Source organism: Ovis aries, chromosome 14 (assembly GCF_016772045.2).
Source record: "Ovis aries strain OAR_USU_Benz2616 breed Rambouillet chromosome 14, ARS-UI_Ramb_v3.0, whole genome shotgun sequence".
NCBI lineage: Eukaryota > Metazoa > Chordata > Mammalia > Artiodactyla > Bovidae > Ovis > Ovis aries.
This window is the reverse complement of record NC_056067.1, coordinates 65,685,432-65,698,493: the sequence shown is the minus strand read 5'-3', so window position 1 is coordinate 65,698,493 and position 13,062 is coordinate 65,685,432. Positions and strand designations below refer to the sequence as shown.

The 13,062-nt window shown below is 43.4% G+C and overlaps 1 protein-coding gene across 2 annotated transcripts in view; it reads left to right on the top strand.

The window, feature by feature from the left end:
• The first annotated feature begins 2,934 nt into the window (after positions 1–2,934).
• The window catches only part of LOC101116597 (zinc finger protein 211-like), a 44,911-nt gene continuing 34,783 nt past the window's right edge, over positions 2,935–13,062 (top strand). The window contains exons 1-3 of one of the 2 annotated variants that reach the window (XM_012094886.5): positions 2,935–3,168; positions 4,324–4,450; positions 8,025–12,207. In XM_012094886.5, the coding sequence (XP_011950276.1) occupies positions 3,136–3,168; positions 4,324–4,450; positions 8,025–9,493 (1,629 nt within the window). In that variant the 5' untranslated portion in view covers positions 2,935–3,135 and the 3' untranslated portion in view covers positions 9,494–12,207. Of the gene's footprint in view, positions 3,169–4,323; positions 4,451–8,024; positions 12,208–13,062 lie in introns of those variants that run through there. The other variant, XM_060399189.1, reaches the window with a different exon arrangement.

The window sequence follows — 13,062 nt, the reverse complement described above, 5'->3', positions numbered from 1 at the left end:
TTTTAAAATATATGATTTTCTGTATTTTTGATGGTGCTGGGTCTTCATTGTTCACAGGCTTTTTCCTAGTTGTGGCGAGTGAGGGGTGCTCTCTAGTTGTGGTGCACGGGTGTCTCATTGCAGTGTGCTAGAGCAGGGCTCTAGGGCACTCGGGCTCCAGTAGTTTCTGTATATGCACTTAGTAGTTTTGGTTCCCAGGCTCTGGACCATAGGCTCAATAGTTGTGACCTGTGGTATTTCCTGGACCAAGGATTGAACCCTTGTCTCCTGCATTGGCAGGTGCTGTCTTTACCACTGAGCCAAGAGGGAAGCCCACTACTTCTGTGATGACTATTTTCAAATGTTTACATAAATGGAATGACTATTGGGTCCTACCCCTTTGTGAGATCATTTATCATATCATGTATTTTTTTTTTGTGTTTTTGTAACATCATGGCATCTGGAGTGTGAGCAGTTCAAGAAACAGAATGTCCCAGTCCTAGGTTCTATGTGGTGGACTGGTTGGAGGCACAGTGGGACAGATAGAAAAGTTGCAGGAGCCTGAACCCTGTTTAGTAGGAGTTTTCTTGCTTGCTCCTGGCCCTTGAGCCTGGCAGAGTGAGGTCTGCTTTATCAGCTGCTGGTTTCCAGTGAGCAGGTTCACATACACCCCAGTCAAGGAGAAGACATGCTCTGCCCCAACATGTTGCTGGATCTGGTGCAGTCAAGACCAGGGTAAGGACTTGATTTTGGGGTGCAAAGGCAAGTCCCAGGGCAGAACCCAGGTTGGGCTGCGGTGGCCATTGTTGGCAGTTACAGCCCACATTTCTGACAGCTGCTTAGCCGCAGTTTATCCACCCCAGCATACCTACAGAGAAACCACCCTGGCCCTGCCTCCTCCCTGTGGAACTGTGCCAGGCAGGGCAAGAGTGGCAGAAACTGGAGACACTGATCAGCTGTGAGAGACAAAGGGGTCTAGTCTTAGAGTCAGGATAACATTAATAATCGCTCAGCCTGAATAGCAAAGAAGGAGCCCAAAGACAAGGACAAAGACATCATAAGGCCCAGGAGAGACACGTCACCGTGGTCAGACACAGCAGGCAGGATGTGGCCGTAGGCCTTTTTTTTTTTTTTACTGGGGAGGATAGGGCGGTTACTTGCTTTAGAGGGAATTGAGGTGAGGTTGGCTCATCAGTTGACAGGGAAACCAGGAAAAAAGCAGGCCACTCACAGTCTCTGAGAAATTCAATGCAAAGTAGTTACTATCTAATGACAAAAACAAGGACTATCTGGGGCTAGAGCAAGAAGGTAGGTATTGACAGATGAGGCTTTATTATTAAATGAAAGTTCAGGCAGGTGAGTAGGGTATAGGTGAATCAGACTGGTGGGGCAGGGGATGTACAAAGGAAGAATACAGCCATTTTGGGTGTCCTGATTATCCATCATTGTTGCTCACTTAGTTGCACACCATCACTGACTATGGAGGCAAGACAGCCTTTTCTGGGGGACCAAAATAAGTGTTTTCAGTGTGTTCAGTTCAGTTCAGTCGCTCAGTCATGTCTGACTCTTTGCAACCCCATGAATCGCAGCACGCCAGGCCTCCCTGTCCATCACCATCTCCCAGAGTTCACTCAGACTCACGTCCATTGAGTCTGTGATGCCATCCAGCCATCTCATCCTCGGTCGTCCCCTTCTCCTCCTGACCACAATCCCTCCCAGCATCAGAGTCTTTTCCAGTGAGTCAACTCTTCGCATGAGGTGGCCAAAGTACTGGAGCTTCAGCTTTAGCATCAGTCCTTGCAAAGAAATCCCAGCACTGATCTCCTTCAGAATGGACTGGTTGGATCTCCTTGCAGTCCAAGGGACTCTCAAGTCTTCTCCAACACCACAGTTTAAAAGCATCAATTCTTCGGCACTCAGCCTTCTTCACAGTACAACTCTCACATCCATACATGACCACAGGAAAAACCATAGCCTTGACTAGACGGACCTTAGTCGGCAAAGTAACATCTCTGCTTTTGAATATACTATCTAGGTTGGTCATAACTTTTCTTCCAAGGAGTAAGCATCTTTTAATTTCATGGCTGCAGTCACCATCTGCAGTGATTTTGGAGCCCCCCAAAATAAAGTCTGACATTGTTTCCACTGTTTCCCCATCTATTTCCCATGAAGTGATGGGACCGGATGCCATGATCTTCGTTTTCTGAATGTTGAGCTTTAAGCCAACTTTTTCGCTCTCCTCTTTCACTTTCATCAAGGGGCTTTTTAGCTTCTCTTCACTTTCTGCCATAAGGGTGGTGTCATCTGCATATCTGAGGTTAGTGTGTTCAAAATAAGTGTGTTCAGCTGTAGCAGGCCTGCCCAGTATCAACTTTCCACATTCCCAGTCAGAATCCTGTAGTCTTTTTTCCTTTTCCCTGACCATAATTTACAGATGACTTGAGCACTTCAGGCTGCATGCATTTCAAGAGCAATAAGATAATATTTTCTTATTTCCAGTTACCAATGGATGTCAGCTAGATTATCCCTACACTTCAGTGATCAGTATCATTAAAGGCTTAAATTCTCTGAAGCACCCTCCCCCTATTTCGTCATCGACTCCCCATCTCTTTAATGAGGACGGAGGCCCCCGACACGTGATTTCCCAGCGCTCCTCGCGGTGCTGCTTGGCTTTCCTCCTTGCGTTTCCAGGGTGGCGCCGTTCCTTGAGGCCTTGGCACTACATTACCCAGAAGAACTTGCGCGAAGGTGAGGCAGCTGCTAAGTCACTTCAGTCGTGTCCGACTCTGTGCGACCCCATAGACGGCAGCCCACCAGGCTCCCCCTTCCCTGGGATTCTCCAGGCAAGAACACTGGAGTGGGTTGAGCCCTTGAAAAATTCAGAAGATGCGCATTTCCTGGAGGCCGAACATCCGGCAGTGTGACTTCCGGCGCGTTTATTTCGACGTTTTGTTTGTTGTTGAGACCGTGGGGCCGGCGGTAAGCTCACGAGTGAGCAGTTTGCTGGGCAGTGAGGGCTCTAAGGCGGAAGCGGAGTCTTCGTGCACACTGCACAGCGTCTGTTCGTAGGGTCGGGGAGGTCACCTTCTGCGGGGAGTTGTACCGAAACCGACCTGGTCGCTCCGCTTTGGAAGCTCCGCTCGCCCACAGGCTCGGATGGCGGCGGCTTCGCCGCCGGCGCCACCTCAGGTAAACGTTTCGCCCTGCCCCCTTTCCCGTCAAAGTATGAATGCCCCGCGCGAGAACGCCTGCCCAGGTCGCTTTATCTCAGGGCCCTCTTCCACGACAGGCCTGAAGGCCTCTTGCAGGCCTTCACAGGTGGTGTCCTTATTTCCGAGGACCTGTGTAATGTGTGAGTGAGGCTTTGAGATGCAGCTGAAGCAGGAATGTTGGGGAACCTGAGGTCCTTCCAGCTTCTGTGAGGAACAACGTTTGCGGGCAGGCTTCACCTGGAGCGCCAGATGAGAGGTGGTAATTTCCCGCTTAGACATGCTGGAAGCGGTGAAGACTTTTGAGCACAGGAGGGACGTCATCTGTGGTTTTAAGGTTTTCAAAATTAGGCTTCAAAACTGTTTAGTGAAAGGAAAGTCTGTTGGTTTGTGATTCTTAATTTGAGGTAGAGGGAATTTCTGGCTTTTCCTTGCTCACAAGTCATAAAGAGGTAGTACTGAGGATGGAGTCACGAAGGAGACCTTAGCCAGCCGCCGTTCCATTACCAGACAGAGCTCTGGTCCTAGGCAGAAATCCTGGGAAAGTTTGAGCCCCTGGAACATCACCCAGGTCACGTTCCTCCATGGTCTGCCCATTCCCATAGATTCCCAGGACTGCAGAAGCACTTTTGGTGAATGGAGGTTGTCCCTGTCCCTCAATTATTCTCAAGCCCATGCACGCATTCTTTGTATTTGAGAAGGGTCTTGAGGCTCTTCACTTGCCATTCACCCAGACCCTTGGTTTGGGAAGGAGAACCCCATGTTCAGGGTCCTGAATGCAGGCCGGGGTTTGTTGAGGAGGTTCCTATTTTCCCATCATCGATGGAAGGAAGTGTGAAACTGGTCACTTTTGTGAGGCTGAACTGGTTTAGGTAAGTGCAGGTTTTTGTTTTTGTTTTCTTTTTTTCTCCTGGTGGGAATAAACATAGGGAAGAGCAGGATTTTGGCTTGAAAGGACTACCTGTGTTTTCTGGAGCCAATGGGAGGGTCGGGTCAAAGGAGGGAGGTGTTTTTTTAACTCCAGGTTTCAGGAGGCCCCATCTGACCTGGCAGTGGGGGAGATGTGCGAAGAAGTTGGATGGTGGTTTTTTGGGAGTGAGTTTGTTCATTGTTTTATTTGTCCCTATTGTACCAGGACAGTGTGACCTTTGAGGATGTGGCTGTGTACTTCTCCTGGAATGAATGGTGTCTTCTTGATGAGGTTCAAATACGCCTGTACCTTGATGTCATGCTGGAGAACTTTGCACTTGTGTGCATGCTGGGTAAGGCCTACACACCCATCTCACTCCTCAGAGCTAGGCTCTGCCTTTCTCCTTTTCCCCTGGGGCAAGTATGTTCTTCTCACAAATGAACCATGGGGACTACTTCTTCAAAAAGCTGAGTTATGTCCTGTAGTTAGTATAGCTAGGAAGAGAGCAACCTCAGTGCCAGAACACCTGTATCCCCAAATTTGCAGCTGAGGATTCAGGGTCAGTAGTCTTTTTGTTTTTTTGTTTTTATAATTTTATTAAAATATTCTGTTCAGTTTTCAACTTTATGTTAATTTTTGCTGCACAGCATAGCTACTAAGTTTTTTTTAATACACACACATACACACAGACACACAGACATACATATATATATATATATATATATATATATATTCCTTATTCGTTTCCCTTACAGTTTTTTTTTTTTTTTCCTTACAGTTTATCACAGGTACTGAATATAGTTTCCTGTAATATGACATCAAGACCTTGTTTATCCATGCCATGTTTACTGGTTTGCATCTGCTAACACTATGCTCCCAATCCTTCCCTCACTTACTTCCCTCTCACTTGGCAGACATAAGTTTGTTCTCTATTCCTGAGTCTGTTTCTGTTTCCTGTATGTTTATATGTAGATATATAGTGCTATATTTCAGATTCCATAAAGAAGTGAAATCAAATGGTATTTGTCTCTTTCTGACTTACATCATTTGAAAATATTTTCTCCCAGTTTTTAGGTTGTCTTTTTTTGTTGCTTTTGTTTTGTTTTTAGAATTTTTTTTTTAATTTTTTGGATGCATTGGGTCTTTGTTGCTGGGAGGATTTTCTCTAGTTTGGTGAGCAAGGTTTACAGCTTGGTTTCAGTACTTGTGGCCTGAGGGTTTAGTTGCCCTGTGGCATGTGGAATCTTCCTGGACCAGGGATCTTATGGATTCGTAACCACTGGACTGCCAGGGAATTCTTGACATGGATTCTGTTTATTGGTTTTTGAATGTTACATTATCCTTGTGTACCTTGCAGTAATCCCAGTTGATCATGGTGTGTGTGTGTGTGTGTATATATATATATATATATATATATACATATATATATATTTTTTAGTTTTTGATTCAATTTACTGATATTTCATAGCATGTGGATCTTTTAGTTGAGGCATGTGAACTCTTAGATGCAGCATGTGATATCTAGTTCCCTGACCAGGGATGGAATCTGGGCCCCTTGCTTTGAGAGTTAGGAGTCTTAGCCAATGGACCACCAAGAATGTCCCTCCTCTTTCATTTTTTCCCCCCTTTTCTTTCATTTTTGATATTATTAATTTGTCTACTGCCTCATTTTCACACTGACTAGAATCCTTTTTATATTATTGGCCATTTTAAATAACAAGGTTTTTTGGAGCTTTGTTGATTTCTCTATATAGTAGTTTCATAAGGTAAAAGCACAGATAATTGATTTTAGGTCTCCTTTTGCAATATGTTCATTCAGTGCTATAAATTGCCTTATAAACACTACTTTCACTTATTTTGATAAATGTTGTGTTTATTTGAAAATACTTAAAAAGTTTTCTTCAGTTCAGTTCAGTTGCTCAGTCATGTCCAACTCTTTGTGACCCATGAATCATAGCACGCCAGGCCTCCCTGTCCATCATCAACTCCCGGAGTTTACCCAAACTCATGTCCATTGAGGCGGTGATGCCATCCAACCATCTCATCTTGTGTCGTCCCCTTCTCCTGCCATCAATCTTTCCCAGCATCAGGGTCTTTTCAAATGAGTCAGCTCTTCACATCAGGTGGCCAAAGTATTGGAGTTTCCAGCTTCAATATCAGTCCTTCCAATGAACACCCAGGACTGATCTTAGGATGGACTGGTTGGATCTCCTTGCAGTCCAAGGGACTCTGAAGAGTCTCCTCCAACACTACAGTTCAAAAGCATTAATTCTTCAGTGCTCAGCTTTCTTTATAGTTCAACTCTCTCATCCATACATGACTACTGGAAAAACCATAGCCTTGACTAGATGGACCTTTGTTGACAAAGTAATGTCTCTGCTTTTTAATATGCTGTCTAGGTTGATCATAACTTCCCTTCCAAGGAGTAAGCGTCTTTTAATTTCATGGCTGCAGTCACCATCTGCAGTGATTTTGGAAAAATAAAGTCAGCCACTGTTGCCACTGTTTCCCCATCTGTTTGCCATGAAGTGATAAGACCAGGTGCAGTGATCGTAGTTTTCTGAATGTTGAGCTTTAAGCCAACCTTTTCACTCTCCTCTTTCACTTTCATCAAGAGGCTCTTTAGTTCTTCTTCGCTTTCTGCAATGAGTGGTGTCCTCTGCATATCTGAGGTTATTGATATTTCTTCCGGCAATCTTGATTCTAGCTTGTGCTTCTTCCAGCCCAGTGTTTCTCATGATGTACTCTGCATAAAAGTTAAATAAGCAGGGTGACAATATACAGCCTTGACGTACTCCTTTTCCTGTTTGGAACCAGTCTCTTGTTCCATGTCCAGTTCTAATTAAAAGTTTTCTTAAGATTTCTTTTTTGGGACTTCTTCTTTGACCTATGTTTTATTTGAAAGTCTATAGTTTAATTCTCAATGTTTTATTTGAAAGTCTATAGTTTAATTCTCAAAATTTGGGGATTTTTTTAAGCTATCTTTGCATTACTTTTTTTTTTTTTTGAAAATCGGTCAGTCATGTCCAACTCTTTGTGACCCCATGGACTATACAGTCCATGGAATTCTCCAGGCCAGAGTACTGGAGTGGGTAGCCTTTCTCTTTTCCAGGGGATCTTCCCAACTGTGTTACTGATTTTTGTTATAATTCCGCTGTGCTCTGAGAAAAGACATTGTATGATTTCAGTTGTTTCAAATTTGTTAAGGTATGTTTTCTGACCTAGGATGTGGTCTATCTTGTGAATGTTTTTTGTCAGCATGAATAGACTATTGTTCTGATTTTGGATGGAGTATACTAGTAGTCTTTAGGTATCCTTACATCCAGTTGATTGATGATGGTACTTTTCAGTTCAACAGCATCTTTACAGATTTTCTGTTTGCTGAATCTGCTCATTTCTGGTAGAGCAGTGTTGAATGAAGTCTCCAACTATTATAGTCTCCAACTATTATATCTGTTTCTACTTGTAGGTCTGTTTTGCTTCACATTTAAATATTCTATTGTTAGGTACATAAATGTTAAGGATTATTTTGAAATCTGAAAAATTGACCCCTTTATCATTGTGTTATTCTCTTTATCCCTGATGACTTTGTTTATGTTAAGTCAGCTTTGATATTACTATAGTAACTATTTCTTTTTTTTTTTTATCTTTTCCTCTTCTATTTGGCTGTGAGACATGTGGGATCTTAGTTCCATGGTCAGGGATTGAACTTGCACTCCCTGCATTGGCAGTGCAGTGTCTTAACCACTTGGCTGTGAGAGCCACATCCAATCCTTGTGTCCTGGACATAGTGAGACCAGCTGCTTCTTCAGTTTAATCCCAGTTCATGTCCTGAACACGATTCCGTGGACTGCCTCTTTCATGTATCAGATGTACAGTTGTGATGATGTCATTCCCTCCAATAAAGTCAACCTGTTTGTTTTCAGGTTCTTGTGGAGTCCAGGATGCAGAGACATGTTCTGAACAGAATGTATCTGCAGAGAGAGCATCACAGATTAGGACTCCCAGGGCAGAATTGTCTCCTGAGAATACCCAGCCCTGTAAGATATGTGTCCCAGTCTTGAGAGACATTTTGCATTTAGCTGAAGAGCAAGGAACAAATAGGGAGCAGAAAGAATACACGTGTGGGGCATGTGGGAAACAATTCTATTTTACTGCCAATGTTCAGCAGCACATTGGAGTGAAATTCTGCCAGTGTCATATGGGAAGACCTGCGTATTTGAAAAGCTGTATGATCCATGCAGCAAGGAACCTGTCTACCAACATGGAGATTGGAAATGACTTCCTGGCCAACATGGGAGTTCAGAAACAAGACACTAATACCAGGATGACACGAAACAACAGTAAGGAGTATGATGCTGTTTTTCACAGTGGAAAAAGTCATCAGAGCTGGGGAGAAGGCAAGATGGTCTCTAACCCCACAGATATACTTGTTCAGGATGAAGAAGCCATCACTGGTGAAGGATTTTGTGAGTTCAGCAAATGTAGGAAAGCCTGCACCCAAAGAAATAGCCTTATTCAGCACGAGGAAGTTCATGCCATAGAAAGGTCTTATGAATGCAGCCATTCTGGAAAATTTTTTGCCCACAAATCTGGCTTCCTTGCAGGTCAGAGATTTAACTCTGGAGGAACGCTATATGGCTGTCCTGAATGTGGAAAGTCATTTAGCCAAAGGAGGTACCTCAGAATCCATAGAAAAATCCACACTGGAGAAAAGCCTTATAAATGCAAAGAATGTGGTAAATCTTTCATCCAAAAGGGGAGGTTAATTGACCATCAGAGAGTTCACACTGGTGAACGGCCTTATGAGTGCAGTGAATGTGGAAAGTCTTTTGTTGCTCTGCGTGGCCTCCAGTATCATCAGAGAGTTCACAGTGGCGAGAGGCCCTACAGGTGCAGTGAATGTGGGAAATCTTTTATCGCTAAATCTGACCTCCATTATCATCAGCGAGTTCATTCTGGAGAAAGGCCTTATGAGTGCAGTGAATGTGGGAAATGTTACATTGATAAGAGAGGTCTTCAGTATCATCAGAGAGTTCACAGTGGAGAAAGGCCCTATGAGTGCAGCGAATGTGGGAAATGTTTTATTTTTTCAAGTGGTCTCCGGTACCATCAGAGAGTTCACAGCGGAGAAAGGCCCTATCAGTGCAGTGAATGTGGGAAATCTTTTATTGTTAACAGAGGCCTCCAGAATCATCAGAGTGTTCACAGTGGAGAAAGACCTTATGAGTGCATTGAATGTGGAAAATGTTTTATTGATAGGTCACGTCTTCATCGGCATCAGAGAGTTCACAGTGGAGAAAAGCCTTATGAGTGCAGAGAATGTGGAAAGTGTTTTACTGATAAGTCAGGCCTTCATCGTCATCAGAGAGTTCACACTTCTGAAAGGGCTTAAATGTTGGTAATCCTTTAGCCAGAGACAGCTTCTACATATCCATAGGAAAATCCACACCGAAGAAAAGTCTTACGAGTGCAGTGAATATAATAAATCTTTTTTCCAAAACTGGAACATAATTGTACATCACAGAGTTCATGGTGGAGAAAGGCCTTACGCCTGCACTGAATATTGGAAATCCTTTAACTGAAGGAAGTACCTCAGTACCCATAGCAAAATCCATAGTGGAGAAAAGCCTTATCAGTACAAGAAATGTGATAAGTCTTTTACCTGTAAGTACTGTTTCACTGGACATCAGAGAATTCATACTTTCAGTTCAATTCAGTCACTCAGTCGTGTCCTACTCTTTGTGACTCCATGAATCACAGCACGCCTGGCCTCCCTGTCCATCACCATCTCCCGGAGTTCACTCAGACTCATGTCCATCAAGTCTGTGATGCCATCCAAGCCATCTCATCCTCTGTAATCCCCTTCTCCTGCCCCCAATCCCTCCCAGCATCAGAGTCTTTTCCAATGAATCAGCTCTTCTCATGAGGTGGCCAAAGTACTGAAGTTTCAGCTTTAGCATCATTCCTTCCAAAGAACACCCAGGGCTGATCTCCTTTAGAATGGACTGGTTGGACTTCCTTGCAGTCCAAAGGACTCTCAAGAGTCTTCTCCAACACCACAATTCAAAAACATCAATTCTTCGGCGCTCAGCTTTCTTCACAGTCCCAACTCTCACATCCATACATGACCACTGGAAAAACCATAGCCTTGACTAGATGGACCTTTGGTGGCAAAGTAATGTCTCTGCTTTTGAATATGCTATCTAGGTTGGTCATAACTTTTCTTCCAAGGAGTTAAGCGTCTTTTAATTTCATGGCTGCAGTCACCATCTGCAGTGATTTTGGAGCCCCCCCAAATAAAGTCTGACACTGTTTCCACTGTTTCCCATCTATTTCCCATGAAGTGATGGGACCAGATACCATGATCTTTGTTTTCTGAATGTTGAGCTTTAAGCCAACTTTTTCACTCTTCTTTTTCACTTTCCTCAAGAGCCTTTTAAGTTCCTCTTCACTTTCTGCCATAAGGGTGGTGTCATCTGCATATTTAGGTTATTGATATTTCTCCCGGCAATCTTGATTTCAGCTTGTGCTTCTTCCAGCCCAGCGTTTCTCATGATGTACTCTGCATGTAAGTTAAATAAGCAGGGTGACAATATAGAGCCTTGACATACTCCTTTTCCTATTTGGAACCAGTCTGTTGTTCCATGTCCAGTTCTAACTGTTGCTTCCTGACCTGCATATAGGTTTCTCAAGAGGCAGGTCAGGTGGTCTGTATTCCCATCTCTTGAAGAATTTTCCACAGTCTATTGTGATCCACACAGTCAAAGGCTTTAGAAAGGCCTTATTAGTGTAATGTATGTGGTGAGTCTTATATATTCTGTCTGGCTTCCATTATCATCTGGGCAGTCACAGAAGAGAAACACTATATGCACAGTGGATATAGGACATCCTTTAACCAAACCCACCAACTGAGTTCCTTTAGGACAATCCACACTAGAGAAAACCCTTACGAGTGCAAGGAATGTGATCAATCATTTTCCTGAAAGTGCCACTTGATTAGCCATCAAGTAGCTCACACTGAAGAAAGGGCTTTATGAGTATGGCAATATGGCTGGCAGTGACATTGAGAGATTTGAGGTAGTAAGAAGGTGGGACGTACCTATGCAGCAAACGGACACTTTCTAGAAGAAACTGAAGCACAGAGATACTGTATCATGTTTGTGATCTCTTCTCAATGGATACGGATCTGGGATTTAATTCCAGGTTACCTGTTTCAAGATTTAGGGAGTCTGGTCATTTTACCCCCTCCTGCTCCCTGCAAGTTTGGAGACTGAGAGAACACCTTGTCCGTCCTGACATTTCTGCACCCCTCATCACCTGCCTGATGAGCCCTGCTTATACCCTAGCTTCACGCTGATTACCTTTTTTCTGAAAACCAACATTGATGACTTTCTTGTAGATCGTTCCATTTAGCTACTCAACCAAACCGGTGCTGTGATTCAGTTTTTATTATTGCTATTTGAGAAAGAAGGGGCATCCATCTCAGAGAGGTAGAGGGCTTTTCATAAGGGCTCTCTCTTGCCAGACCTTTCGTGAGAGTGGTTCCTCTTCACTGCGCATATACGCTGGCGGCTTTTCTGCTACTCAGAGCAGGGACTCGCCTGTGTTCCACCATGAACTATGCACACCTGATGCCTGCATCCCCACCAGGGGCTCCAGCTTCATTTCCACCTATGCACAATTCTTGCAAACACTCTCCCCTTGGGAAGTTCTTCACAGGGACAGCAACACTAAGCCAGAGACTCCAGACTTGCTCGTTGGGTCACTACATTTTACACTGGCTTCACTTCAGGATGTGCCTGTTGTCCCATTATGCAGTTGACCCACTCATGTTCTAGGCAATGTGAGGAACACTGAAGAACTAAGTATCCTCTGTAGTCCTCACATAGCCTGGTCTCCAACGTTCTTCCTTTTAACCTCTGCGTGTCCTGTCACTGCTCCTCCTACCCCCACTCACTTCAAAAAATGGAAGTCGCCCAGTAATGATTGTTAATCAGTAAGAACTTGCCCCCCCGCCCCCATCATTAGGAAGCACAGTTGATGAACATTTGTGGTTTTTTTTTTTGATGAACATTTCTAAAAATATATTTTTGTTTGGAAACTTTCTTTACAGTATGTTGGTTTCTTTCATACAATGACATGAATCAGTCATAAGTATACATATGTACCCTTCCTCTTGACCACCCCCACCCCATCCCACCTCTCTAGGTTGTCAGCACTGAGTTGAGCTCCCTGTGTTATACAGCAACTTCTCACTAGCTATTTTACACATGGTAATTATATATTTCAATGATACTCTGAATTCCTCTCACCATCTCCTTCACCTGCTGTGTCCATAAATCTCTTCTCTATGTCTGAATTTCTGTTCTCTCCCTGCAAATAAGTTCATCAGTACATGTTTCTAGGTTCCATATGTGTGCATAAGTAAACTATATTTGTTGTCCTTTTTTGACTTTGTATAATGGGCTTTTAAGTTCACCCACCGCACTAGAACGGACACATTGATTACTTTTTATGGCTGAGTAGTACTCTATATATACTGCAACTTCTTTATCCATTCATCCGTCAGTGAGTGTCTTGGTTCCTTCCATGTCCTAACTATTTTAATATTGCTGCAGTGAACATTGGACCACGTATATTTTTGAATTACCATTTTCTCAAGGTATATGGTGAGAGTGGAAATTGATATAAACATTATGGAGAATAGTATGGAGATTTCTTAAAAAATAGGAATAAGCTACCATATGACCCAGAAATTCAACCTATGTTAAAATCTAAGACTGGATGCATGCTGATACCTCCAATGAAGGCCATGTAACAGCAGTGTGAAATCGTGATTTTAATTGCATCTGTCAAGATTCTTGAGGTTGAGTGTTGTTTCTTAATATCGCTTTACCTCTGTGTCTTGTTTGAAGATCTTCCTATTCTTATCTTTTGCCTTCTTTTATTTTATTTCCCCAT